The sequence below is a fragment of the Perissodus microlepis genome, chromosome 8 (genome assembly GCF_051167445.1).
Source record: "Perissodus microlepis isolate ML-2025 ecotype Zambia chromosome 8, ASM5116744v1, whole genome shotgun sequence".
NCBI lineage: Eukaryota > Metazoa > Chordata > Actinopteri > Cichliformes > Cichlidae > Perissodus > Perissodus microlepis.
The window spans coordinates 9,971,929-9,990,354 of NC_140468.1; the positions used below are offsets into that span (position 1 = coordinate 9,971,929).

An 18,426-nucleotide genomic window follows, 5' to 3' on the forward strand; every position below is an offset into this window, starting at 1 on the left:
TTTCAACCTAAATAATTACTGTACCACTGCTAATTTCCCCTTTCTTTCAAAAAATCGCGAAAACGCTGCTGATGTGCAGGTTTGCTCTCACCCAGGGTAAATGAAGGGCGCCCTTACTCCTCGCAAATGGGCAATAGAAACCCCTTTGCAATCCCCAAAATGTGACGGCATGATGTCGGGGCAGCATGGGTACAAGCAACTTTTTTTTGCTGATGCCTGGCCGTTGCCCAGGCCGATGCTGCCCTGGGCAACGGCCCATGCTGCCCATATCAAAAACCACCACTGCTCTCACCTTACTAACAATCATCCGTTTGAACAATTTCAGTCAGATTTTTGGCCACTTCACAGCACAGAGTGCTGTCAAAATTACAATTGGCCTTTAATACACTCTCATAATATTACTGCTTACCTGAAATTAAACTGACATATTTCCACTCATGTAATATTAGTCAGCTACTCCCATCTCAGCTAAAAGAGATGGGAGTAGCGTGTATGTAACTAGAGCTTGTATGTGTTGTAGTTACATCTAGTATTGATTGTTCAGATTGTGTCTTCTTTGGCTTACCACATAAACTTCTCAGTAGACTTCACCTGGTTCAAAATATGGCTTACTGTAAAATACCACATTCATTTTAAGATTCTTCTTCTTACTTTCAAGTATCTCCAGGACTGCAAGTCCTCCTTCACTGGGAATCTCCTCTGTGAGCTTCCTCGTTTCCTCCTGCCTGACAGCTCCATATTCAGTATCATTTGTCTAATGTATCCATTATCCCTCATCTGTACATGTCCAAATTATCTCACCCTTATTTTTTTATGCTAATTGCCCTTACTGACACACCCTTGAAGGCATTTGTGACTCCTCTCAGGATCAAACTAGGAATATTTTGCTTGTTAAGCAACCAAAACCACTACACTATGGCTAGCCTTACAGCTGTGACAAAGCATTTATGCAGCCTAGTTGAAAAAAATAGCTTCCCCTTCAAAAGTGTCCTCATCAGTCTGCTACTGGACCTTTCTGTGTGAGCGCTTTGTGACTGTTGAGAGCACATTTAATAGGTTACCTGACCAATATTATGGCTTGCTGTGTGCAACAGACCATCCCAGAAGCTTGTGCTTCAGATTCTATGAATGCAGGTCTAGTGTGTTATTAGTCTCCTGCTTAGCCATAATTAGCTGATATGTGTGGCTCTGCATTGCACGGGAGATTGCTAACCAAGATAGCTAGTATTAGTTGATAAATTAGCACTTCACCATTTCATCTGCGTAAAATAATTCTGTCTTCAAAAGAACAAAAGCAAAAACCAAAGAAACAAACAAACAAAACAACATGGTGGCCAAGTGCTAATTCTAAAGCTTGAAAATGCAGCCCCCAAACCCACTGGGTGCTATACCCATCTTTAATGCTGTCCATGGTCTATACGTAATTAAACTGATTGCCTATGACTTTATTGGTACTAGTTTACTTGCCTGCATTGGATTACCTGTTCTTTCTGCCCAAATATTGATGAATAGAGCTGTGCATGCTTTTTGAATGCAGTCACAAAGTGACAAAAAACGCTCTACTCCACACAGCTGGGCAGTCACAACCTGACGTGTGGGTGTATGCTGGATTGAGATTTTGGAGAGATCCTAGATGCCGATTACAAAAAGGTGAGGAGGAACAGGGTCTCTGATGCAGTCTGATAATGTTTTTGTTCTGTTGTATCGGGGCTTATACTGGTAAGACTGTAAATAAAGATGAGATTTAATTTATTTGAACAAGGATGTGCAAGGAAATGAAATGTAGGCTTGAGTGAATAAAACAGGGCTGAGGTGATTAAGGCAAAGACTTTAATATAAGTGCATGTATAAAGATATTTAGTTATGGTGTATCAGTGAATCTGTGTTATGTGTGTGTGCGGTGGAGAGCTGGGGAAAGCAGGGCTTATCTGTTGTCATTTTGTGTTTCTCCCTCAGGATCAGAGTTGTGTCTTATTAATGAAAAACTCATCAGATATCAGAACAGCTCCCCGAGGAACCAAGCACGGTTATGAGACACATGTCAGACCTCGTTTAAATACTGCAAGTGTGTGTGTGTGTGTGTGTGTGTGTGTGAGAGAGAGAGTGTGAGTCAAGAGGAGAGACTGCAGAGTGGTATTTAATTTTCCAAGATGAAGGATTATCACTGGCAGAATTTGATCATTCTGCTCTGATCTCAGGATATTCAATCACAGCTTATCCCAAATATTAAACTCTGTCTTTTGTCCCCTTTCCTCTCAATCCCTGCCACACACACACGCACGCACACACACACGCACACACACACACATGCATGCACTACTCCAACTGCCAAGCCTCTCATTGAGTAAAGTGGCCCACTGAGCCTACTTTCAGGATGGTGCGGGTTATGTGATTGTTCAGCCACCTGCTGACCTCAGGGAATGGGTGAGTCAAAGGGAGGAAGGGAGTGAGGGAGGCAGAGAGGGAAGGAAGGTTTTGAAGCCAGGCTTTAGTATCTTATGGAGGCGGCTAAGGAGAGTAAATTAAAAAAAAAAAAAACCTGTTACATCTAATCCGGAGTGCTGAGAACAAGTGGCACACACTCCTAAGTCTGATCCCTCATGTTTACATGGATCTGCATGAGCTTAAACACACGCAACATACACATGCCCCTCCCCAAATAATACACACGCATGCAAATGTTCTGTGATTGTGTCCCAGGCAAGAGGGAGGGAGCGAGGGAGCGAGGGAGGGGAGGTTCAAGGTCCCGATCTCCACTCTCATTTTCAGCCAGGGGATCTGCACCCAGGACATCTGGGTCACATCATTACTGCAATCTTCTGCTTGTTCATTCCCAGCTTTACGGGGGCTTAGAGCGGCAGACCTGCTGAGAAACACATGCACGTAAACACACAAGGATGGAGACGTGTGCACAGTGTGTGACAGTTGTGAACAGTGAAATAAAACAACGTCTTAAAAGGGATTAAGGTGATTGGGGTTGTGTTTGGTAACACGTAGATTTCAGGATGCGGTGAAAAGATTGATCAGCACACATAAACACATAAATATGTGTCAGTCAATATGTTTGTAAATACAAATTATGAGAAGAATTAACACAAGATTCCGCTGCTGCTTTCAGTACTTTCATTTATTTATTTATTTCACTTTAAAAAAAAATGTTTAGAGCCGCATTAGAGCAGGGCCGTTTAGTGCAGCAATATCGCCCTCTACCGGTGGGCAATGGTTTCACAGCAAACAGCACCTCCACGTGATAATCGACAGGAGGCAGTGTTGAACAATATTGCTGGGAGAACGGTAGGCTGAAGTTGCTTTTAGCTCCCTGGTCAAAAACATGTTTTACTTTGTTGTGGTTGTTTTCTGTGGCATGCAGATATTTCACGTTGATTATTATTGGGTTAAAATAGGAGGTTAATTTATGCAGTAACAGCATACATATTTTTAACTTTTTACCAGTGATAGCCAGTGCTTATTTTGGTGTGCTTGTGTTGTATCATTTGCAACATATTTGCAGCGTTCATAAAGAAATCAAACAAAACAAAAATAACAGAAACTAGAAAAGCATCTAAAGCAAGCATAATAACTGTGCCTTTTCATTTTTTTTCATGTCTTTATGTGTTGTGTAAATCACTTTGAATTGCCTAGTTATATAATCTGCTTTGCTTTCCGTTTGTGCAACACTTCTATTATTATTAGAGACTCTAAATAGAAAAGATGGATGTCTGCTCATGTTTTAATTATTTATTTATGTAAGCTTCCAGTTCAGTTTTGTATTGAGTGCTGTCCAATCTATACGGCAAGTATATGATATAGAAATAGCAAGGATATGCTCAATTCTAGCTATTTCTAGCAGGAAATTGAAATGCTAAATGTTATGCTCATACTGGGTTCCAGTTAAAAATACACTTCTTAATCACATTAAGATAAGATAAGATAAGATAAGATAAGATAAGATAAGAAGAACTTTATTTATCCCGAGGGAAATTCTTTTGTCATACACATGCTCAATGCAGCAAGAGAGACAGAGGAACAGAGGAATAAGATATACAATATATACAATAGAATACTAGTATACAGTAATATACAGTAGGATAGTGCAAAATATAATATCAAATAACTTTAACAAGTAACAATATAACTATATCCTGAAAAATAAATAGTTTAGCTATCAGTGCAGGTGATTCTAAAAGTGGCATAGTATTGTGCAAATGAATAAAAGAGAGTAGCAGCATATGATGGGGAGATGAAACAAACATTCCATGAAAAACTGTTGAGTGACAATGGACATTGGAAACAGAATAACTTTGTTATTAATCCTCAGGAAAATCACCCACAGAGGGAGGAAGAGTTGTACAGTCTTACTGCCACCGGCACAAAGGATTTTCTGTGGCGGTCAGTTCTGCATTTCGGGGAGGCGTGCATGGGGTGGGACGGGTTGTCCATGATACAAAGAAGCTTTTTCAGCATTCTCCTTTCAGATGACACTGGTGGTCTTCATTAGGTAAGATCGCAGCAGTTGCATTTAATCGCAAGGCAGGAAGTATTAAAGCTGCACTTTTAAAGCAAAGAAAGTGACGATAAACGTGTAAAGAACAGCTGGAGGGTCGCTCGTGTCGACAGATAATCTCCAAATATCAGGCTGCAATTCCCGTCTACAGGTGAGGCTGAGACTAAAAACTCTGCTCCAGGTGAGGCTCGAACTCACAACCTCGGCATTGCTCTGCTGTATACTGTCATATAAGTACCGCGCGCTAACCGATTGCGCCACTGGAGCTTCGGCGGAAGGCCGCCAGGAAATCGGTTTAAGAAGGCGCAACTGCCCGGAAGCGGTGACGAAACAGGACTTCTGGTTAATTACGTTTTGTTTATCAAATAGTGCAAGCGCACAATGTATGCAGACTGTATTAAAAGTTCATGGGACCCCGGTTGTCCGAGTCTAGAAGCGAAAAGATCCCAAATAGCCGACTCACGTGCTGCGTTCAGGGACCTGACACAAAGCTCGAAAAACCTGCGGTAAACCTAAAAATAAGACAGGCAACAAAACGTGAGCAGTGACACGCAGGCATGCGGTGACTTTTGAAGAAAGGTAAGCAGAGACACACACACACACACACACACACTTTCCTCCACTATTTAACAGTTTAACAAACAAATGCCCATACTGTACCGTACACAGCATGGATGTTTACACTTTTCTGAACCCCTATCCTTTCTGAGAAACTGTAATTTATGTTTTACTATCTACTGTGTGAACTATGAAAACACCTCACTACACATAAAAACGTATTAACCCTCCTCTTGTGTTAGCTTTCTGTTATCATCTCTTATGTTAACGGGTCGGTTTTGACCCGTGAATTAAATCAGCTATAAAATACACTAAAAACAATAAGTGATCATCCAATTTGTTTCTCATCTCTTGGTTATCTTGTTAGACTTCCTTATCCATGAAAATGTTGGTTTTAATACTTTCGGTGTGGGCCTCTGGGTCTCTTTTTTTCACTATACCCCTCGATTTCAATTTAAAAAAATTGTAAAATTAACCTCAAGAGAATTATATTAATAAATAAAAGGTTTTTGTGTTACCTGACTATTACTGAGGGGTATAGGACACATCTCTTAAATAAATCTTTTTTATTGATTTTTTCATTTTAAGATTAATAACTAAAATGACATCTATGGTTTTACGGGTCAATTTCGACCCATAGATATTTACATCAAGAAAAGACAAAAAAAAATTGTTGTTTTTTAGCAGTAGACCTTTAATATAAACTGAAAAAAAGAAAAAGTCCACTCCTCCTTTCTTTTGGTTATAGCCGTGGGTAATTGTGGGCTTTTTATCACTTCCCAATGATACAGCTACACCTTTGTGAAGTTTCCTTTGTGAAGTTCTTGTCCGAGGTCATATCTGGTAAAAAATAAAATAAAATATCACAGCTGATATTGTGATCCTGCAGTCCAGTGGTCATATCGACGACCACACATTTTCATTGTTTCTTCTCAGGGGTGCCACTCGCAGCTTTGACTGTGAAAATCTGTACATTCCAGCCATAGTTGGTTTTTGCATCACAGGATTCCCAGATTTTTCTGCCGTATTTCCCTGGCTTACTGGGTATGTATTGCCGGTAGGGGCATTTTCCTCGAAAAGTGGACAAGACGTTCATCCACTGTCACCTCTGGCCCTGGGATGAACATTAGTGGAAGAAGCTGCACCCATCTCTCCCAGACATCCCTGATGGGAGCAAGCTTGTCAGACCTCGGTCTGGTCTCTCTGTTGTCAAATCTGAGGACTCTTGAATCAAAATGATATCAAATATGTGAAGTGACATCGTTGCCCAGAAAATATTTCTGCCTGTTGATGTGTCCCATAGACTATCAGTGGCCTCATTGCAGCATCTGTACACTCCAGCAAGAAGAAGAACACCAATGAAAGCATCCAGGTATTCCTCATCAATATCTTTCCACATGTCGCCATGGACTTTTTTTTCCTTCAAGGTTTATCATAGTAATGATGATTCTTTTTAGTGACAATGGCATAAATAGCTCAAAACATCTCTTGATGTCACTGACTTTGGTCAGAGCAAACCTTGTGATTCCAGGGGTCATTTTGATGACATTTGCAGCAGCTGCCCTGCTATGTACATCATGAGGTACTGAGCTCCAAAATATATTACCATTTTTGGACTTGAATCTTTCAGCAGGAGTAGCTTCAGCACCAGCGACCTCCACCTCTGATCAGATGTGTCTGTGTCTTCTGGATGATAGTCCACATTGTCTTCCTCCTAGAAACCTGCCCATCTGAATCGCTGCTCTGTGTCCTCTCCTTCATTTTCACCAAAAATATGATGCAGAACTTGGCTCACTGTGAATCTTCTCATTTTTGTATGCTGCAAATTGTAAATGTGCACTCTGGAAGTCAAATGGCCACTCAAATGACTGAATTCACCTCACATGTCTTGACATGTCCCGTCTTTATTTTGTTTTGTTTTTGTGCAGGTATACTGCAAAAAACACGCAAAACAAGAATCCCCTAAAGCTCATATGATTAGGAGAGGAGCTTGCTGTCAATGTTTTAGCTGACAGTGCACTTATGACTTCAGTTTTGGCTTTAATTATTGCTTTATACTCATAATATTATACCTGGGTCGAAACCGACCCTAACAACACAAAGGTCATAATTTCAACTAGGGCATTTTATAATTTAGTGAAAATATTTTTTATTTTTTTTTATTTTGTAGAAATAGAGGTTCCTGACAAAGTCAAAAAGCCTTGATACAATAAACAAATGTTTGTGATTTTTTTATGCATTTGAAATTTAAAATGGGTCGGTGCCGACCCTAACACGAGAGGAAGGTTAATGGAAAATTGTGCATTACAGTACAACAACTGTTGTACAGCACAAAAAGTAAAATTACATTTTGTGTAGAAAAATGTTCCATATCAGTTTTAAATAGATTAATAATACTGCTCCATATGTTTAATGCTGAGCTCATATTAAATGCTTTATGTTCTGTTTAATATCCAGCATCATATTCTTTAAATCACATTTGTAGTGGACGTGCTGTGAGGGCCACATATCTATGAAAACAAAACAAAGCAATAAAGGAAAACATGCTGGAAGGAAAAGCTCTCCTTAAATAACACCAACAGCTTAAATAAATACATGAAAGACCAAGAAAAGAAAAAGCTTCTTCCTGGAACAAACTGCAAAGGAAATGGAGAGGAGGATCGAGATCCCTCAGACAGATCAAGACCACAGCATGCTGTCACAATCTTTTCAAAGAGGCAAAGAATACCAAGTATAGTGATGAAGGAAATGTTTCAGTCAGGACTCATTAGCTAATGTTAAAGTATATGTATACACTGGTTTGATACTAATATATAAATATGACACTGCTTCGCATGCTGGCCACGTATTCACACCACAAAACAAAAATCTGCTCGCCCTCTCAGCATAGCTCAAGTTATTGTTAATGGGAGACAGACACATCTGTAGAATGAAGACAGCTGTCGTTTCCTATGAGTAAGAAACAAGCAGAGCTTTCAGTGACAATAGCTAACTGTGGCCACAAGATGACAGCAATACAAAGGATGACTCTTTATGAGATGAAAACCAGAAGTATTAGTATTAGTAAGTATCTATTAACACCTAAAAGCTTGACACTTTATTCTTTGAAAGTAAAAACACAGAAAATTGTTTTAATCAATGTGTTTGCAAGGTTTTGAAAGCACAGCTGCACTTATATGCTTAAACAGCAAACCATAAATACATTTAATTAGCATGCTCCATTTTAATGAGTGAAAGGGGAAATCTGCAATTTCATTGTAGTCTTGAGCAACAAAGGAAATCATTCCCCTCTTATAATTACACCAGATACCAAACAATAAGCTGCAGCACTATAAAATGCACAAAGCAAAAGGTGAGGCTGAAAGAAAATGAAAATCAGGAGCAATTTAAGAAATATTACTAATGAGGAAAAACTCTTCACGGCACGGTGTTGATGCATTTTTTAAAAATGAGCTCACTGTGTACAGAATTCCCTACAGTTGAGACAGTGGACATTGTAGCTTAAGAAGGCACACACAAGATTAAGTCACTCCATTTTGGATAATACTAGAGCGAAGAACCGCTGTGATAGCCATCTTTGCTCAAGTAGTCAATGCCCAGAGAAATTAAAGTTCTTGCTTGGTGCACTAAAACAGATTAAACTATAAAAAGAACCAGTGTGAAGGTAAATGCAAAGAAGGCTTCTGAACAGTAGATCATCCACAAGGAAATTTAATCTATTAATGTGAGAGCAGTCTTCTCTCTGTACGATAGAGTTAAAAGTATAGTTATCAAAATCCAAATATCAGGCAATAAATAAAATTGAAACACCACAAATGAGTACAAGTCTTTTATTTTGTTGCAGACTCAATAGTCAGAGGACTAATACTTTAAGGTCAATTTGTTGCATTTGTTTGTCTCATTCTATAAATCCGCAGCCTGCATGTGTAAACGCTAGTAACATTTGAGCATATTGCCTAAAGCAAACCATACATATTAAGACCAAGACATTACATGGACCCACTCCATTGTCAGACCCCGGCCTTGGTCTGGCTGTTGGCTGGCAGTGGCTTGCCCATGTGGATCCCCACTGTGAGGCCAGACTCTTTGCTGGCATACTTCTCTTTGACCTCAGGCTTCAGCAGGAAACCCTTCTCCTTGTCAAAGTAGTCCAAGGGAGCAAAGTACACAGTGGCTTCCCCACAGAGGTTTTGCAGCCGTGTGCGCCAGCCCTCCAGCATGGAGCTGCGAGATTCAGGAGAACCAGTAGCAGGATCCCAGAAGATCTGAGGGGCAAAAACCTGGAAGCCACAGTAGTTCAGGATCCCATTCTGCACACAGGGAGGAGCAGCTGTTACCACATGACAGATCATTTAATGCTTGGCTCGGTTTATAGTGAGACCTCACCTGCAGTGGCCACAGTGTGACATTGATGTCACCATTGATGCCAGTGTCACTGTACACAGATTCAGGACAGTCAGTGGTGAAGGACAGCATGGCTTTCTTGTCCTGTACAGAGAGCAAGGAGTGAGCAAAGAGGGAGAGGACACAGCCTGAACACAGACATGTTGGTGGAGCTCTCACCTTGAAGATCCCCTCACTGTACCGCTTCTCCTGTGCGTAGGCCAAGCCCAACACCCGATCCATCCACCCCTTCATGATTGCAGGAACAGATGACCAGTACATGGGGAACTGGGAACACAGGTTTAATGGTCATTTTTAATGTCGACACCTGTTAGCTGACAACAAAGACACTTCCAGTCAGACACTACCTGAAAGATGACAAGGTCTGCCTCCTTGAGCTTCTCCTGCTCTTTTTTGATGTCATCTGCAAGTCTGCCCTCCTCTGATGCCAATTTGATCTCCTTTGCATAGCAGAAGTTCTCAGCATCCTTCACTCCACCTTCAAATAAAGCTAATGTTTACACCTGAAGCACAATCAAAGCATTGCTATACCTGCAGAATATTTGTATACCAGTTATGTCCTCAGTAGTAGCTGCAGCTTTGAACTTCATGGCGTACAGGTCAGACACCTCTACAGTGCAGCCTTGAGCAGTCAGAGCTGCCACAGCAGCATCTTTAGCAGCAGCATTGAAAGAGGTAGGGCTCTCATGGGCATACACAATCAGCACTTTCTTGGCTGCAAAGCCAAAGAATAAATTTTAAAACAATACAAGTTTTGGTAAAGTTCCATTCAGCACAGAAACCTTTCACTCTTCTTGTCAAAGATTACCAGCTTTGGCCAAACAAGTTTCAGCAATTACCAGGAAGAAAATGTCTTACCCATTCTCAAAACTGCTGTGCAACAGTAAATAATGAGTTCTCTAACAAGCTGGTATGATAACAGAAAAGGTGCCCATACTGGAGCAAAACACACCTGCTGCTTTTATACACACTTCGAGCACTACTTCACACAGGTGCTGTCAATCAGCAATAAACCTCAAGAGTCAGCCAGCTGGTACTGCGGCATTTTCTCTCAGACCAGTTGGTGGCGGTAATGCTCTATTTTGCTGTTTGCCAACTGCCAATAAACCGTATAAAGAAGTAGAAGAAGAATTTCTCTCAGGTTTCCCATTTTGTATGGAAACTGGTGGAAGTAACTCTGAGATTAACTTAAACCTTCAGCCCAGTTTAAACACAAGATGAATATATACTTCATATAATCATAATCATCTTAGTTTCACACACATCATTTTCTCGTGGTGATTGTTGCCCAACTTGGCGAACCAATGATTTGCCTTACGCCCTGCGGTCTGAGGACAAAAAAGGTACACACACACACACACATACAGCCAAAAATCTGACTTTGAAGGAAAAACTATATCTCGATGGTTAATAGCTCACATTGGTCGACAAAAAAGAAGCAGAACAAACAAAGAGAGGTATAATTCTGGGTTTCTTAATCTCTATTTTGAATGTTGCTTGTTTTTAAAGATGCTATAAAGTCTGTTTGCATTTTCAGTGAGCTCAGCATTTATCTGTTCTCATCAGATAAGTGTTAGCTCAAAGTTTATGCTCCAGGTGAGGCTTGAACTCACAACCTCGGCATAGCTCAGCCCAATACTGTCATATAAGTACCGCGCGCTAACCGATTGCGCCACTGGAGCACATGTACAAAGGTTTTATTCCTTTCTCCCTTCATTCAACTGGTCTAATGGAAAAAAGAGGGGACAGTAACCGCTTGCTCAGTCATTCATAGAAAGAATACTTTACACCAGGGGTGCCCAATCCCAGTCCTCGAGAGCTACCGTCCTGCAGGTTTTAGATGCATCCCTACTCCAACACAGCTGAATCAAATAGTTTGATTACCTCTTCAGCATGCCATCAAGTTTGGCAAAGGCCTGATAACAAGCCATTCATTTGATTCAGGTTTGTTGGACCAAGGATGCATCTAAAAGCTGCAGGACGGTAGCTCTCGAGGACTGGGATTGGGCACCCCTGCTTTACACTATACTATATTGCCACAAATCTCACGCTTGTAGTCTATGTACTATATATAGGATTCATGGATAGATCCATGCATTAATATATGTGGGAAATCAGTCTTTTTTTCTATACATCTTACAAATGTTTTTCAGTCTGTACACGTTTGTTTCAGATCATTTCTGTTTCCTTTTTTCATATTTTCCTTTTATTCTTTAATTTTCGTAGTTTTTAGTGTAGTTTACCTAATAGATATGGAACTAATGGATAAAGAATTTAACCATGTGGCAATAAAGGCTTTGTATCCCTGTATTTTACCCCTGTATCCTGAACTCCTATTTTACAAAATAAAATAGATTAAAGAGAACTAAAGTCTGTGTGTACTTCTTTTCATGTAAATGAAATGTGCTTCTGTTATACTGTTTTCTAATGTGTTAGCAGTAATTAACTATACTAATGGACCTAACGGCACGCATTTCATTGCTATTCTCACTTCCTTAGCTACTGTTTAAAAAGTTGGAGCCAAGTGAACAACACAAATGTTGATTAGCCTTCAGTATTATTAGCTCGCTACCACTGCAAGAAAAGCCCATCATATCAATACTTCAGTGTTTTTAACACTAACCTTTGACAGATTTAATTACAGTATTGATGCGAGTCAAGCGGAACCTTGGTAGCCATAACAATGATTGGTCAAATCCTGGTAGGTGGTTGGCTTCTGTAGTTCTTGGTAGTGGAAAAGCATATGATTCCTTATTTACCAAGAATTAGCCAAAGATACTGATTGAATTCATTTCCCTCCACAATTCCAGCAGTGGTGCTGCCGGAATAGAGAGAGACAGTACAGGAAAGCGGCAATCAAGTGCTCCCAAGTAAACCATTAAGCTGAGAACACCATCACGTTATAAATGGTGTAGTGAGCTGAATGGATCAAGCTGTTACTCAGCATGCTAATGTGGAGAAGCTAACCAAATTCACCATGCATTGCATCAGTTTGTGTGCAGGTCCAAGTTACTACTGCCAGCTCACATTTCTAGTGAGGCAACAAAGTCCCAAGCAGCAATTTGGTCAGTGTTGGATAATGACACCAGTCTTGAAAGCCTACAGAGACAACTTTGTGTATCCTGTGAGGTATGTACCATTTTCTAGATGGCTGAACTGTATGAAACCCAAGTGGTGCATTTAAAACTCATTGCTCAAACTGAAATTGCAATAAAGCAGCCTTTTTATTGCAGCACACATTTCAAGACCAAGACATTACATGGACCCACTCTATTGTCAGACCCCGGCCTTGGTCTGGCTGTTGGCTGGCAGTGGCTTGCCCATGTGGATCCCCACTGTGAGGCCAGACTCTTTGCTGGCATATTTCTCTTTGACCTCAGGCTTCAGCAGGAAATCCTTCTCCTTGTCAAAGTAGTCCAAGGGAGCAAAGTACACAGTGGCTTCCCCACAGAGGTTTTGCAGTCGTGTGCGCCAGCCCTCCAGCATGGAGCTGCGAGATTCAGGAGAACCAGTAGCAGGATCCCAGAAGATCTGAGGGGCAAAAACCTGGAAGCCACAGCAGTTCAGGATCCCGTTCTGCACACAGGGAGGAGCAGCTGTTACCACATGACAGATCATTTAATGCTTGGCTCGGTTTATAGTGAGACCTCACCTGCAGCGGCCACAGTGTGACATTGATGTCACCACTGATGCCAGTGTCACTGTACACAGATTCAGGACAGTCAGTGGTGAAGGACAGCATGGCTTTCTTGTCCTGTACAGAGAGCAAGGAGTAAGCAAAGAGGGAGAGGACACAGCCTGAACACAGACATGTTGGTGGAGCTCTCACCTTGAAGATCCCCTCGCTGTACCGCTTCTCCTGTGCGTAGACAAAGCCCAACACCCGATCCATCCACCCCTTCATGATTGCAGGAACAGATGACCAGTACATGGGGAACTGGGAACACAGGTTTAATGGTCATTTTGATGTTGACACCTGTTAGCTGACAACAAAGACACTTCCAGTCAGACACTACCTGAAAGATGACAAGGTCTGCCTCCTTGAGCTTCTCCTGCTCTTTTTTGATGTCATCTGCAAGTCTGCCCTCCTCTGATGCCAATTTGATCTCCTTTGCATAGCAGAAGTTCTCAGCATCCTTCACTCCACCTTCAAATAAAGCTAATGTTTACACCTGAAGCACAATCAAAGCATTGCTATACCTGCAGAATATTTGTATACCAGTGATGTCCTCAGTAGTAGCTGCAGCTTTGAACTTCATGGCGTACAGGTCAGACACCTCTACAGTGTAGCCTTGAGCAGTCAGAGCTGCCACAGCAGCATCTTTAGCAGCAGCATTGAAGGAGGCAGGGCTCTCATGGGCATACACAATCAGCACTTTCTTGGCTGCAAAGCCAAAGAATAAAAAAAACAAAACATAAAGTTCCATTCAGCACAGAAACCTTTCACTCTTCTTGTCAAAGATTATCAGCTTTGGCCAAACAAGTTTCAGCAATTACCAGGAAGAAAACGTCTTACCCATTCGCAAAACTGCTGCGCAACAGTAAATAATGAGTTTTCTAGCGAGCTGGTATAATAACAGAAAAGGTGCCCATACTGAAGCAAAACACAGCCTGCTGCTTTTATACACACTTCGAGCACTACTTCACACAGGTGCTGTCAATCAGCAATAAACCTCATGCGTCAGCCAGCTGGTACTGGGGTAATATCTCTCAGACTGGTTGGTGGCAGTAATGCACCATTTTGCTGTTTGCCAATCAATCAATACTTTATTTATATAGCACATTTAAAACCAGAGATAGACCAAAGTGCTTCTCATTAGTAAAATATGAAATAAAATTAATTACATATGGGTACGATAATAGAGTAGAAATACATTTCCAGATAAAACAAAGCACTAATTAACCTGTGAGTACTATGTTAAAAGAAATATTTCACAGCTAGTGTTAAAGTTAGGTAAAATCAACACCGAAATATCAACTGGAAAAACCCAGTAACACAATAGGTTAAAATTACATACAAATGCAATAAAAGTACAAAGTGTACATCTGATAACTCACTAACTAATCTAAAATGCAAGATCAAATTAATACGTTTTCAATCGTGTTTTAAAAGATTTAAAAAATTCAGACGCGCGAAGTTCAGCTGGAAGATTGTTCCAGAGGTTAGGTGCAGCAATGGCAAAGGCACGATCACCTCTGGTTTTCAGCCGGGACCTAGGTTGCACCAAGAGCATTTGACTCAATGATTGAAGTGCTCTCCTAGGAGTATACAGGCGAAGTTCAGTTAAATAGCAAGGCGCAATATCATTTATAATTTTGAATGTAAGAAATAAAATCTTAAAATCAATCCGATATTTGATGGGCAGCCAATGTAGGTCAGCAAGGATCGGAGTAATAGAATCAAATCTTCTAATACCAGTTAAAAGGCGTGCCGCTGCATTTTGGACAATTGTAGTTTATGAAGAAGGGCAGATGGGACGCCCAGGTAAAGGGAGTTGCAGTAGTCTAATCTTGAAGTAACAAATGCATGTGTAAGTTTTTCAAGATCCATTCGCTGTATGTAATGCTTAGCCTTAGAGATTTGTCATATTTGGTAAAAGCTAGACTGTACTACAGAAGACACTTGTTTATCAAGTTTAAAGGAACTGTCCAAAAGAACGCCTAAGTTACGTACTGTATCAGAGCGGGAGGTAGCAAAGGGCCCAAATATATCGGCTAATTGTCCCAGAGGGATGTGGCTATCAAAGACAATAATTTACGTTTTCTTTTCATTTAGAAAAAGGGAGTTACTCGTTAACCACCCTTTGATCTCCCTCATACAATCAAGAAAGCAGCATAGTGAAGATGGAGTATCGTCAGTCAGACAAAAATAGATTTGAATATCATCAGCATAAAAATGAAAAGAAATGTTATATTTGTCAAATATAGAGCCCAAGGGAAGCATGTACAATGAGAACAACATAGCCAACTGCCAATAAACCCTATAAGAAGTAGAAGAAGAATTTCTGTCAGGTTTCCCATTTTGTATGGAAACTGGTGGAAGTAACTCTTGAGATTAACTTAAACCTTCAGCCCAGTTTAAACACAACATGAATATTTACTTCATATAATCATAATCATCTCAGTTTCACACACATCATTTTCTCATGGTGATTGTTGCCCATCATGGCGAACCAATGATTTGCCTTACGCCCTGCAGTCTGAGAACCTTTGGTATAAACTATACATAAGGACATAAAAGGTACACACACACAAACAGCCAAAATTCTCTGACTTTGGAAGAACGTGTATATCAAGATGGTTAATAGCTCACATTGAAAATAAACAGAAACAAAAAATAGCAGAACAAACACAGAGAGGTATAATTCTGGGTTTCTTAATCTTTATTTTGAATGTTGTTCATTTTAAAGATGCTATAAAGTTTGTTGGCATTTTTTGTTTCATTAGCTAAACGTTCATGCTCCAGGTGAGGCTTGAACTCACAACCTCGGCATAGCTCAGCTTAATACTGTCATATAAGTACCGCGCGCTAACCGATTGCGCCACTGGAGCACATGCACAAAGATGTGGTGTGGAGGTTAGCCAGATAACTCAGAGCCAGTCAGTTAGACCTTTATTTGACGTTAGCAACATAAGACCATACAAGCCAGGTCCCACGGCTCTACCTTGTCCGTACATACATGTGCGGGGATCGGTAGTCGCCGGCGCCAGCCAAGTTATAACGGTAAGGCTTCTCTGAACAGCAACGCGATCAGCATGTAACGGCCACCACTATACTCCCACACCCACTAGCAGGGATGGGTACCGGTATCCGGTGCCATGATGGCACTGGTTCTGACATAAACGGTAGTAACCAGACCAAAAAGCAGTGCACATTTCGGTGCTTTTTTTTTCCTGAGATGTCATACACTTTGGATTCTAGCCAATCATTTTACCTTTGCAAGCGTAGTAGGCGGGCCCAGGTACGTACGTTCTTTTAGAGCAGAGCTACAGATTAAAAATGCCCAAGGCGAAGCGGTCAAAAGTCTGGCTGTACCTCACAGCAAAAGATGCAAACTCAGCAGCCTGCAACAAGTGCTTTAAGATGATACTGTGCAAAGAAGGTAACACCTCGAATCTGATGAAACACCTGGCGACGTATAGCATTTTGTTAAAAGCCGAGAAATGCACCATATTTGATAGCTTGCTGCGAGACCCCACACCGTGCACATCTACTGCGGGTGTGGTGCCTGCTATCGGACCCGGAGCAACATCCCCCAAAAACCCGAAGAGGAGAGTCCTGGCCCTTAGCCCTGCCAGTGTAGCAGAAATGATGACGGATGATGATGGCAGCAGCAGCCGTTCTTCTCTGGGCGAGTAGCTTAATGTTGTTCGTGTATACTTTACGTTGAGTAGGCTAACCACGTTATTACATTAATGCAGGTAAGGTGAACTAGCAAACACCGTCGTAGTTACATGCGGCTGTCTTCTTGTTTGATGGCAGATACTCCCTTCACCCTGGCCAAAAAGGCTAAAATGACTAAAGAAAAAGTGGAAAACAGCTAAACATGAGAGGTTTTTGGACAAAGTTTGTGTTTTTTTCCATTGTTTAAGCACTGCTTCCAGCCAAGAGTGATAGCATATACGCCCTATAGCTGCAGAAAAGTCTAACGTTGTTATCGTTTTACAAAAAAACAGCAGAACATGAGAGGTTTTTGGACAAAGTTTGTGTTCTCCATTCTTTAAGCACCGTTTAAGCACCGGCACCATTTCAAAAGGACCGGTTTGGTACTGGTATCGGATAAAACCTAAACGATACCCATCCCTACCCACTAGGGGACTCCCCCAACTACAATAATAGTAGGGCAACACCCCCTCCCCCCAGTGATGCTATAATACAATAAGGGTTGTCACAGCATGTATTAATATATGTGGGGAATCAATTTTTTTTCTATACATCTATATTACAACTGCTTTTTTTTTCAGTCTGTGCACATTTGTTTCAGATCATTTCTGTTTCCCTTTTTTCCTATTTCACTTTTATTCTTTAATTTTCGTAGGTTTTAGTGTAGTTTACTAAGAGATATTGAACTAATTGATAAAGAATTCAAGCATGTGGCAACAAAGTCTTTGTATCCCTGTATTCTATCACTATACCATGAACTTCCATGTAGCAAAACTAAATTAAATGAATGAAAGTTGAAGTCTGTGTCTACTTTTCATATAAATGAGCTTTGCCTCAAATAAAATTTGCCTCTCTGTTATACTATTTCCCAGTAATGTTTTAGAAGCAGTTAACTGTACTATTTGATCGACTTCCGCGCATTTAAATGAGCTATTCTGACATCCTTGGCTCTTACTTTTTAAAAAGTAGCTAAGTGAACTACATATAAATGTTATTTAGCCTTCAGTACAGTTAGCGTGCTTCCACTGCAGCGAGAGGTGATTGGCTTCTAGTTCTTGGTAGTGGAGGAGCACATGACTGGCTAAATCTTAGTTGAATTTGGTACGCAAAACTATTGGCTCTCACATGGTGGATTTGCTTGACCAACCGGTGGCAGGTGAATAGAAATGCTGAAAAGCCTTCAGTACAAATATTAGAAAAAGGACAAACAATCTTTAAATATTAAACATGCTTTATTCTTCCTGTGCACTGGCATCACAGTCAGCTGATTTCAGTTCATGTGTGGGAAGAGGGAAATCGTGGAAGAGCCCACCGTGGCAATAGACATTTTTACCTCACAAAAATACCAAGCGTGCAATGGTAAAGGGTAAACTGCATCTAGGACAGAGAGAACACATACTGCTGTGTGATCTTAAAGCTGCTTTCATGCCAAACCCAGCCAAAGCCTGTAGTATAGGCAGTGAGGCGCAATAGGGCTTGCAGTCACCTGATGTACAGCAGCGATCAGGTGTCAGTCTTGCTTTCAACCTTGGTGTAAGGTCACCTCCCCCCCCAAAAAAAGGAAAAACTCCAAACA

At 40.9% G+C, this 18,426-nt stretch overlaps 2 protein-coding genes and 3 non-coding genes across 5 annotated transcripts; all 5 read right to left on the minus strand.

Moving 5' to 3' along the window:
* Nucleotides 1-4,677: 4,677 nt before the first annotated feature.
* Nucleotides 4,678-4,771, minus strand: trnai-uau (transfer RNA isoleucine (anticodon UAU)). The gene is made up of 2 exons: nucleotides 4,734-4,771; nucleotides 4,678-4,713 (listed from the first exon to the last, which is right to left on the minus strand). It is a non-coding gene; the product is annotated as a tRNA-Ile (tRNA).
* Nucleotides 4,772-8,878: 4,107 nt separating this feature from the next.
* On the minus strand, nucleotides 8,879-10,444 carry LOC146381394 (NAD(P)H dehydrogenase [quinone] 1-like). Its single transcript, XM_084937407.1, has 6 exons — nucleotides 10,325-10,444; nucleotides 10,017-10,181; nucleotides 9,814-9,944; nucleotides 9,626-9,733; nucleotides 9,449-9,550; nucleotides 8,879-9,372 (listed from the first exon to the last, which is right to left on the minus strand). The coding sequence occupies exons 1-6, from the start codon at nucleotides 10,326-10,328 to the stop codon at nucleotides 9,073-9,075; spliced, it is 810 nt and encodes a 269-aa protein (XP_084793533.1). The 5' UTR covers nucleotides 10,329-10,444; the 3' UTR covers nucleotides 8,879-9,072.
* Nucleotides 10,445-11,054: 610 nt separating this feature from the next.
* Nucleotides 11,055-11,148, minus strand: trnai-uau (transfer RNA isoleucine (anticodon UAU)). Its single transcript has 2 exons — nucleotides 11,111-11,148; nucleotides 11,055-11,090 (listed from the first exon to the last, which is right to left on the minus strand). It is a non-coding gene; the product is annotated as a tRNA-Ile (tRNA).
* A 1,523-nt stretch (nucleotides 11,149-12,671) lies between these two features.
* LOC146381396 (NAD(P)H dehydrogenase [quinone] 1-like) lies at nucleotides 12,672-14,098 on the minus strand. Its single transcript, XM_084938667.1, has 6 exons — nucleotides 13,983-14,098; nucleotides 13,686-13,850; nucleotides 13,483-13,613; nucleotides 13,296-13,403; nucleotides 13,119-13,220; nucleotides 12,672-13,042 (listed from the first exon to the last, which is right to left on the minus strand). The coding sequence occupies exons 1-6, from the start codon at nucleotides 13,984-13,986 to the stop codon at nucleotides 12,743-12,745; spliced, it is 810 nt and encodes a 269-aa protein (XP_084794793.1). The 5' UTR covers nucleotides 13,987-14,098; the 3' UTR covers nucleotides 12,672-12,742.
* A 1,826-nt stretch (nucleotides 14,099-15,924) lies between these two features.
* Nucleotides 15,925-16,018, minus strand: trnai-uau (transfer RNA isoleucine (anticodon UAU)). The gene is made up of 2 exons: nucleotides 15,981-16,018; nucleotides 15,925-15,960 (listed from the first exon to the last, which is right to left on the minus strand). It is a non-coding gene; the product is annotated as a tRNA-Ile (tRNA).
* Between the last annotated feature and the right edge of the window lie 2,408 nt (nucleotides 16,019-18,426).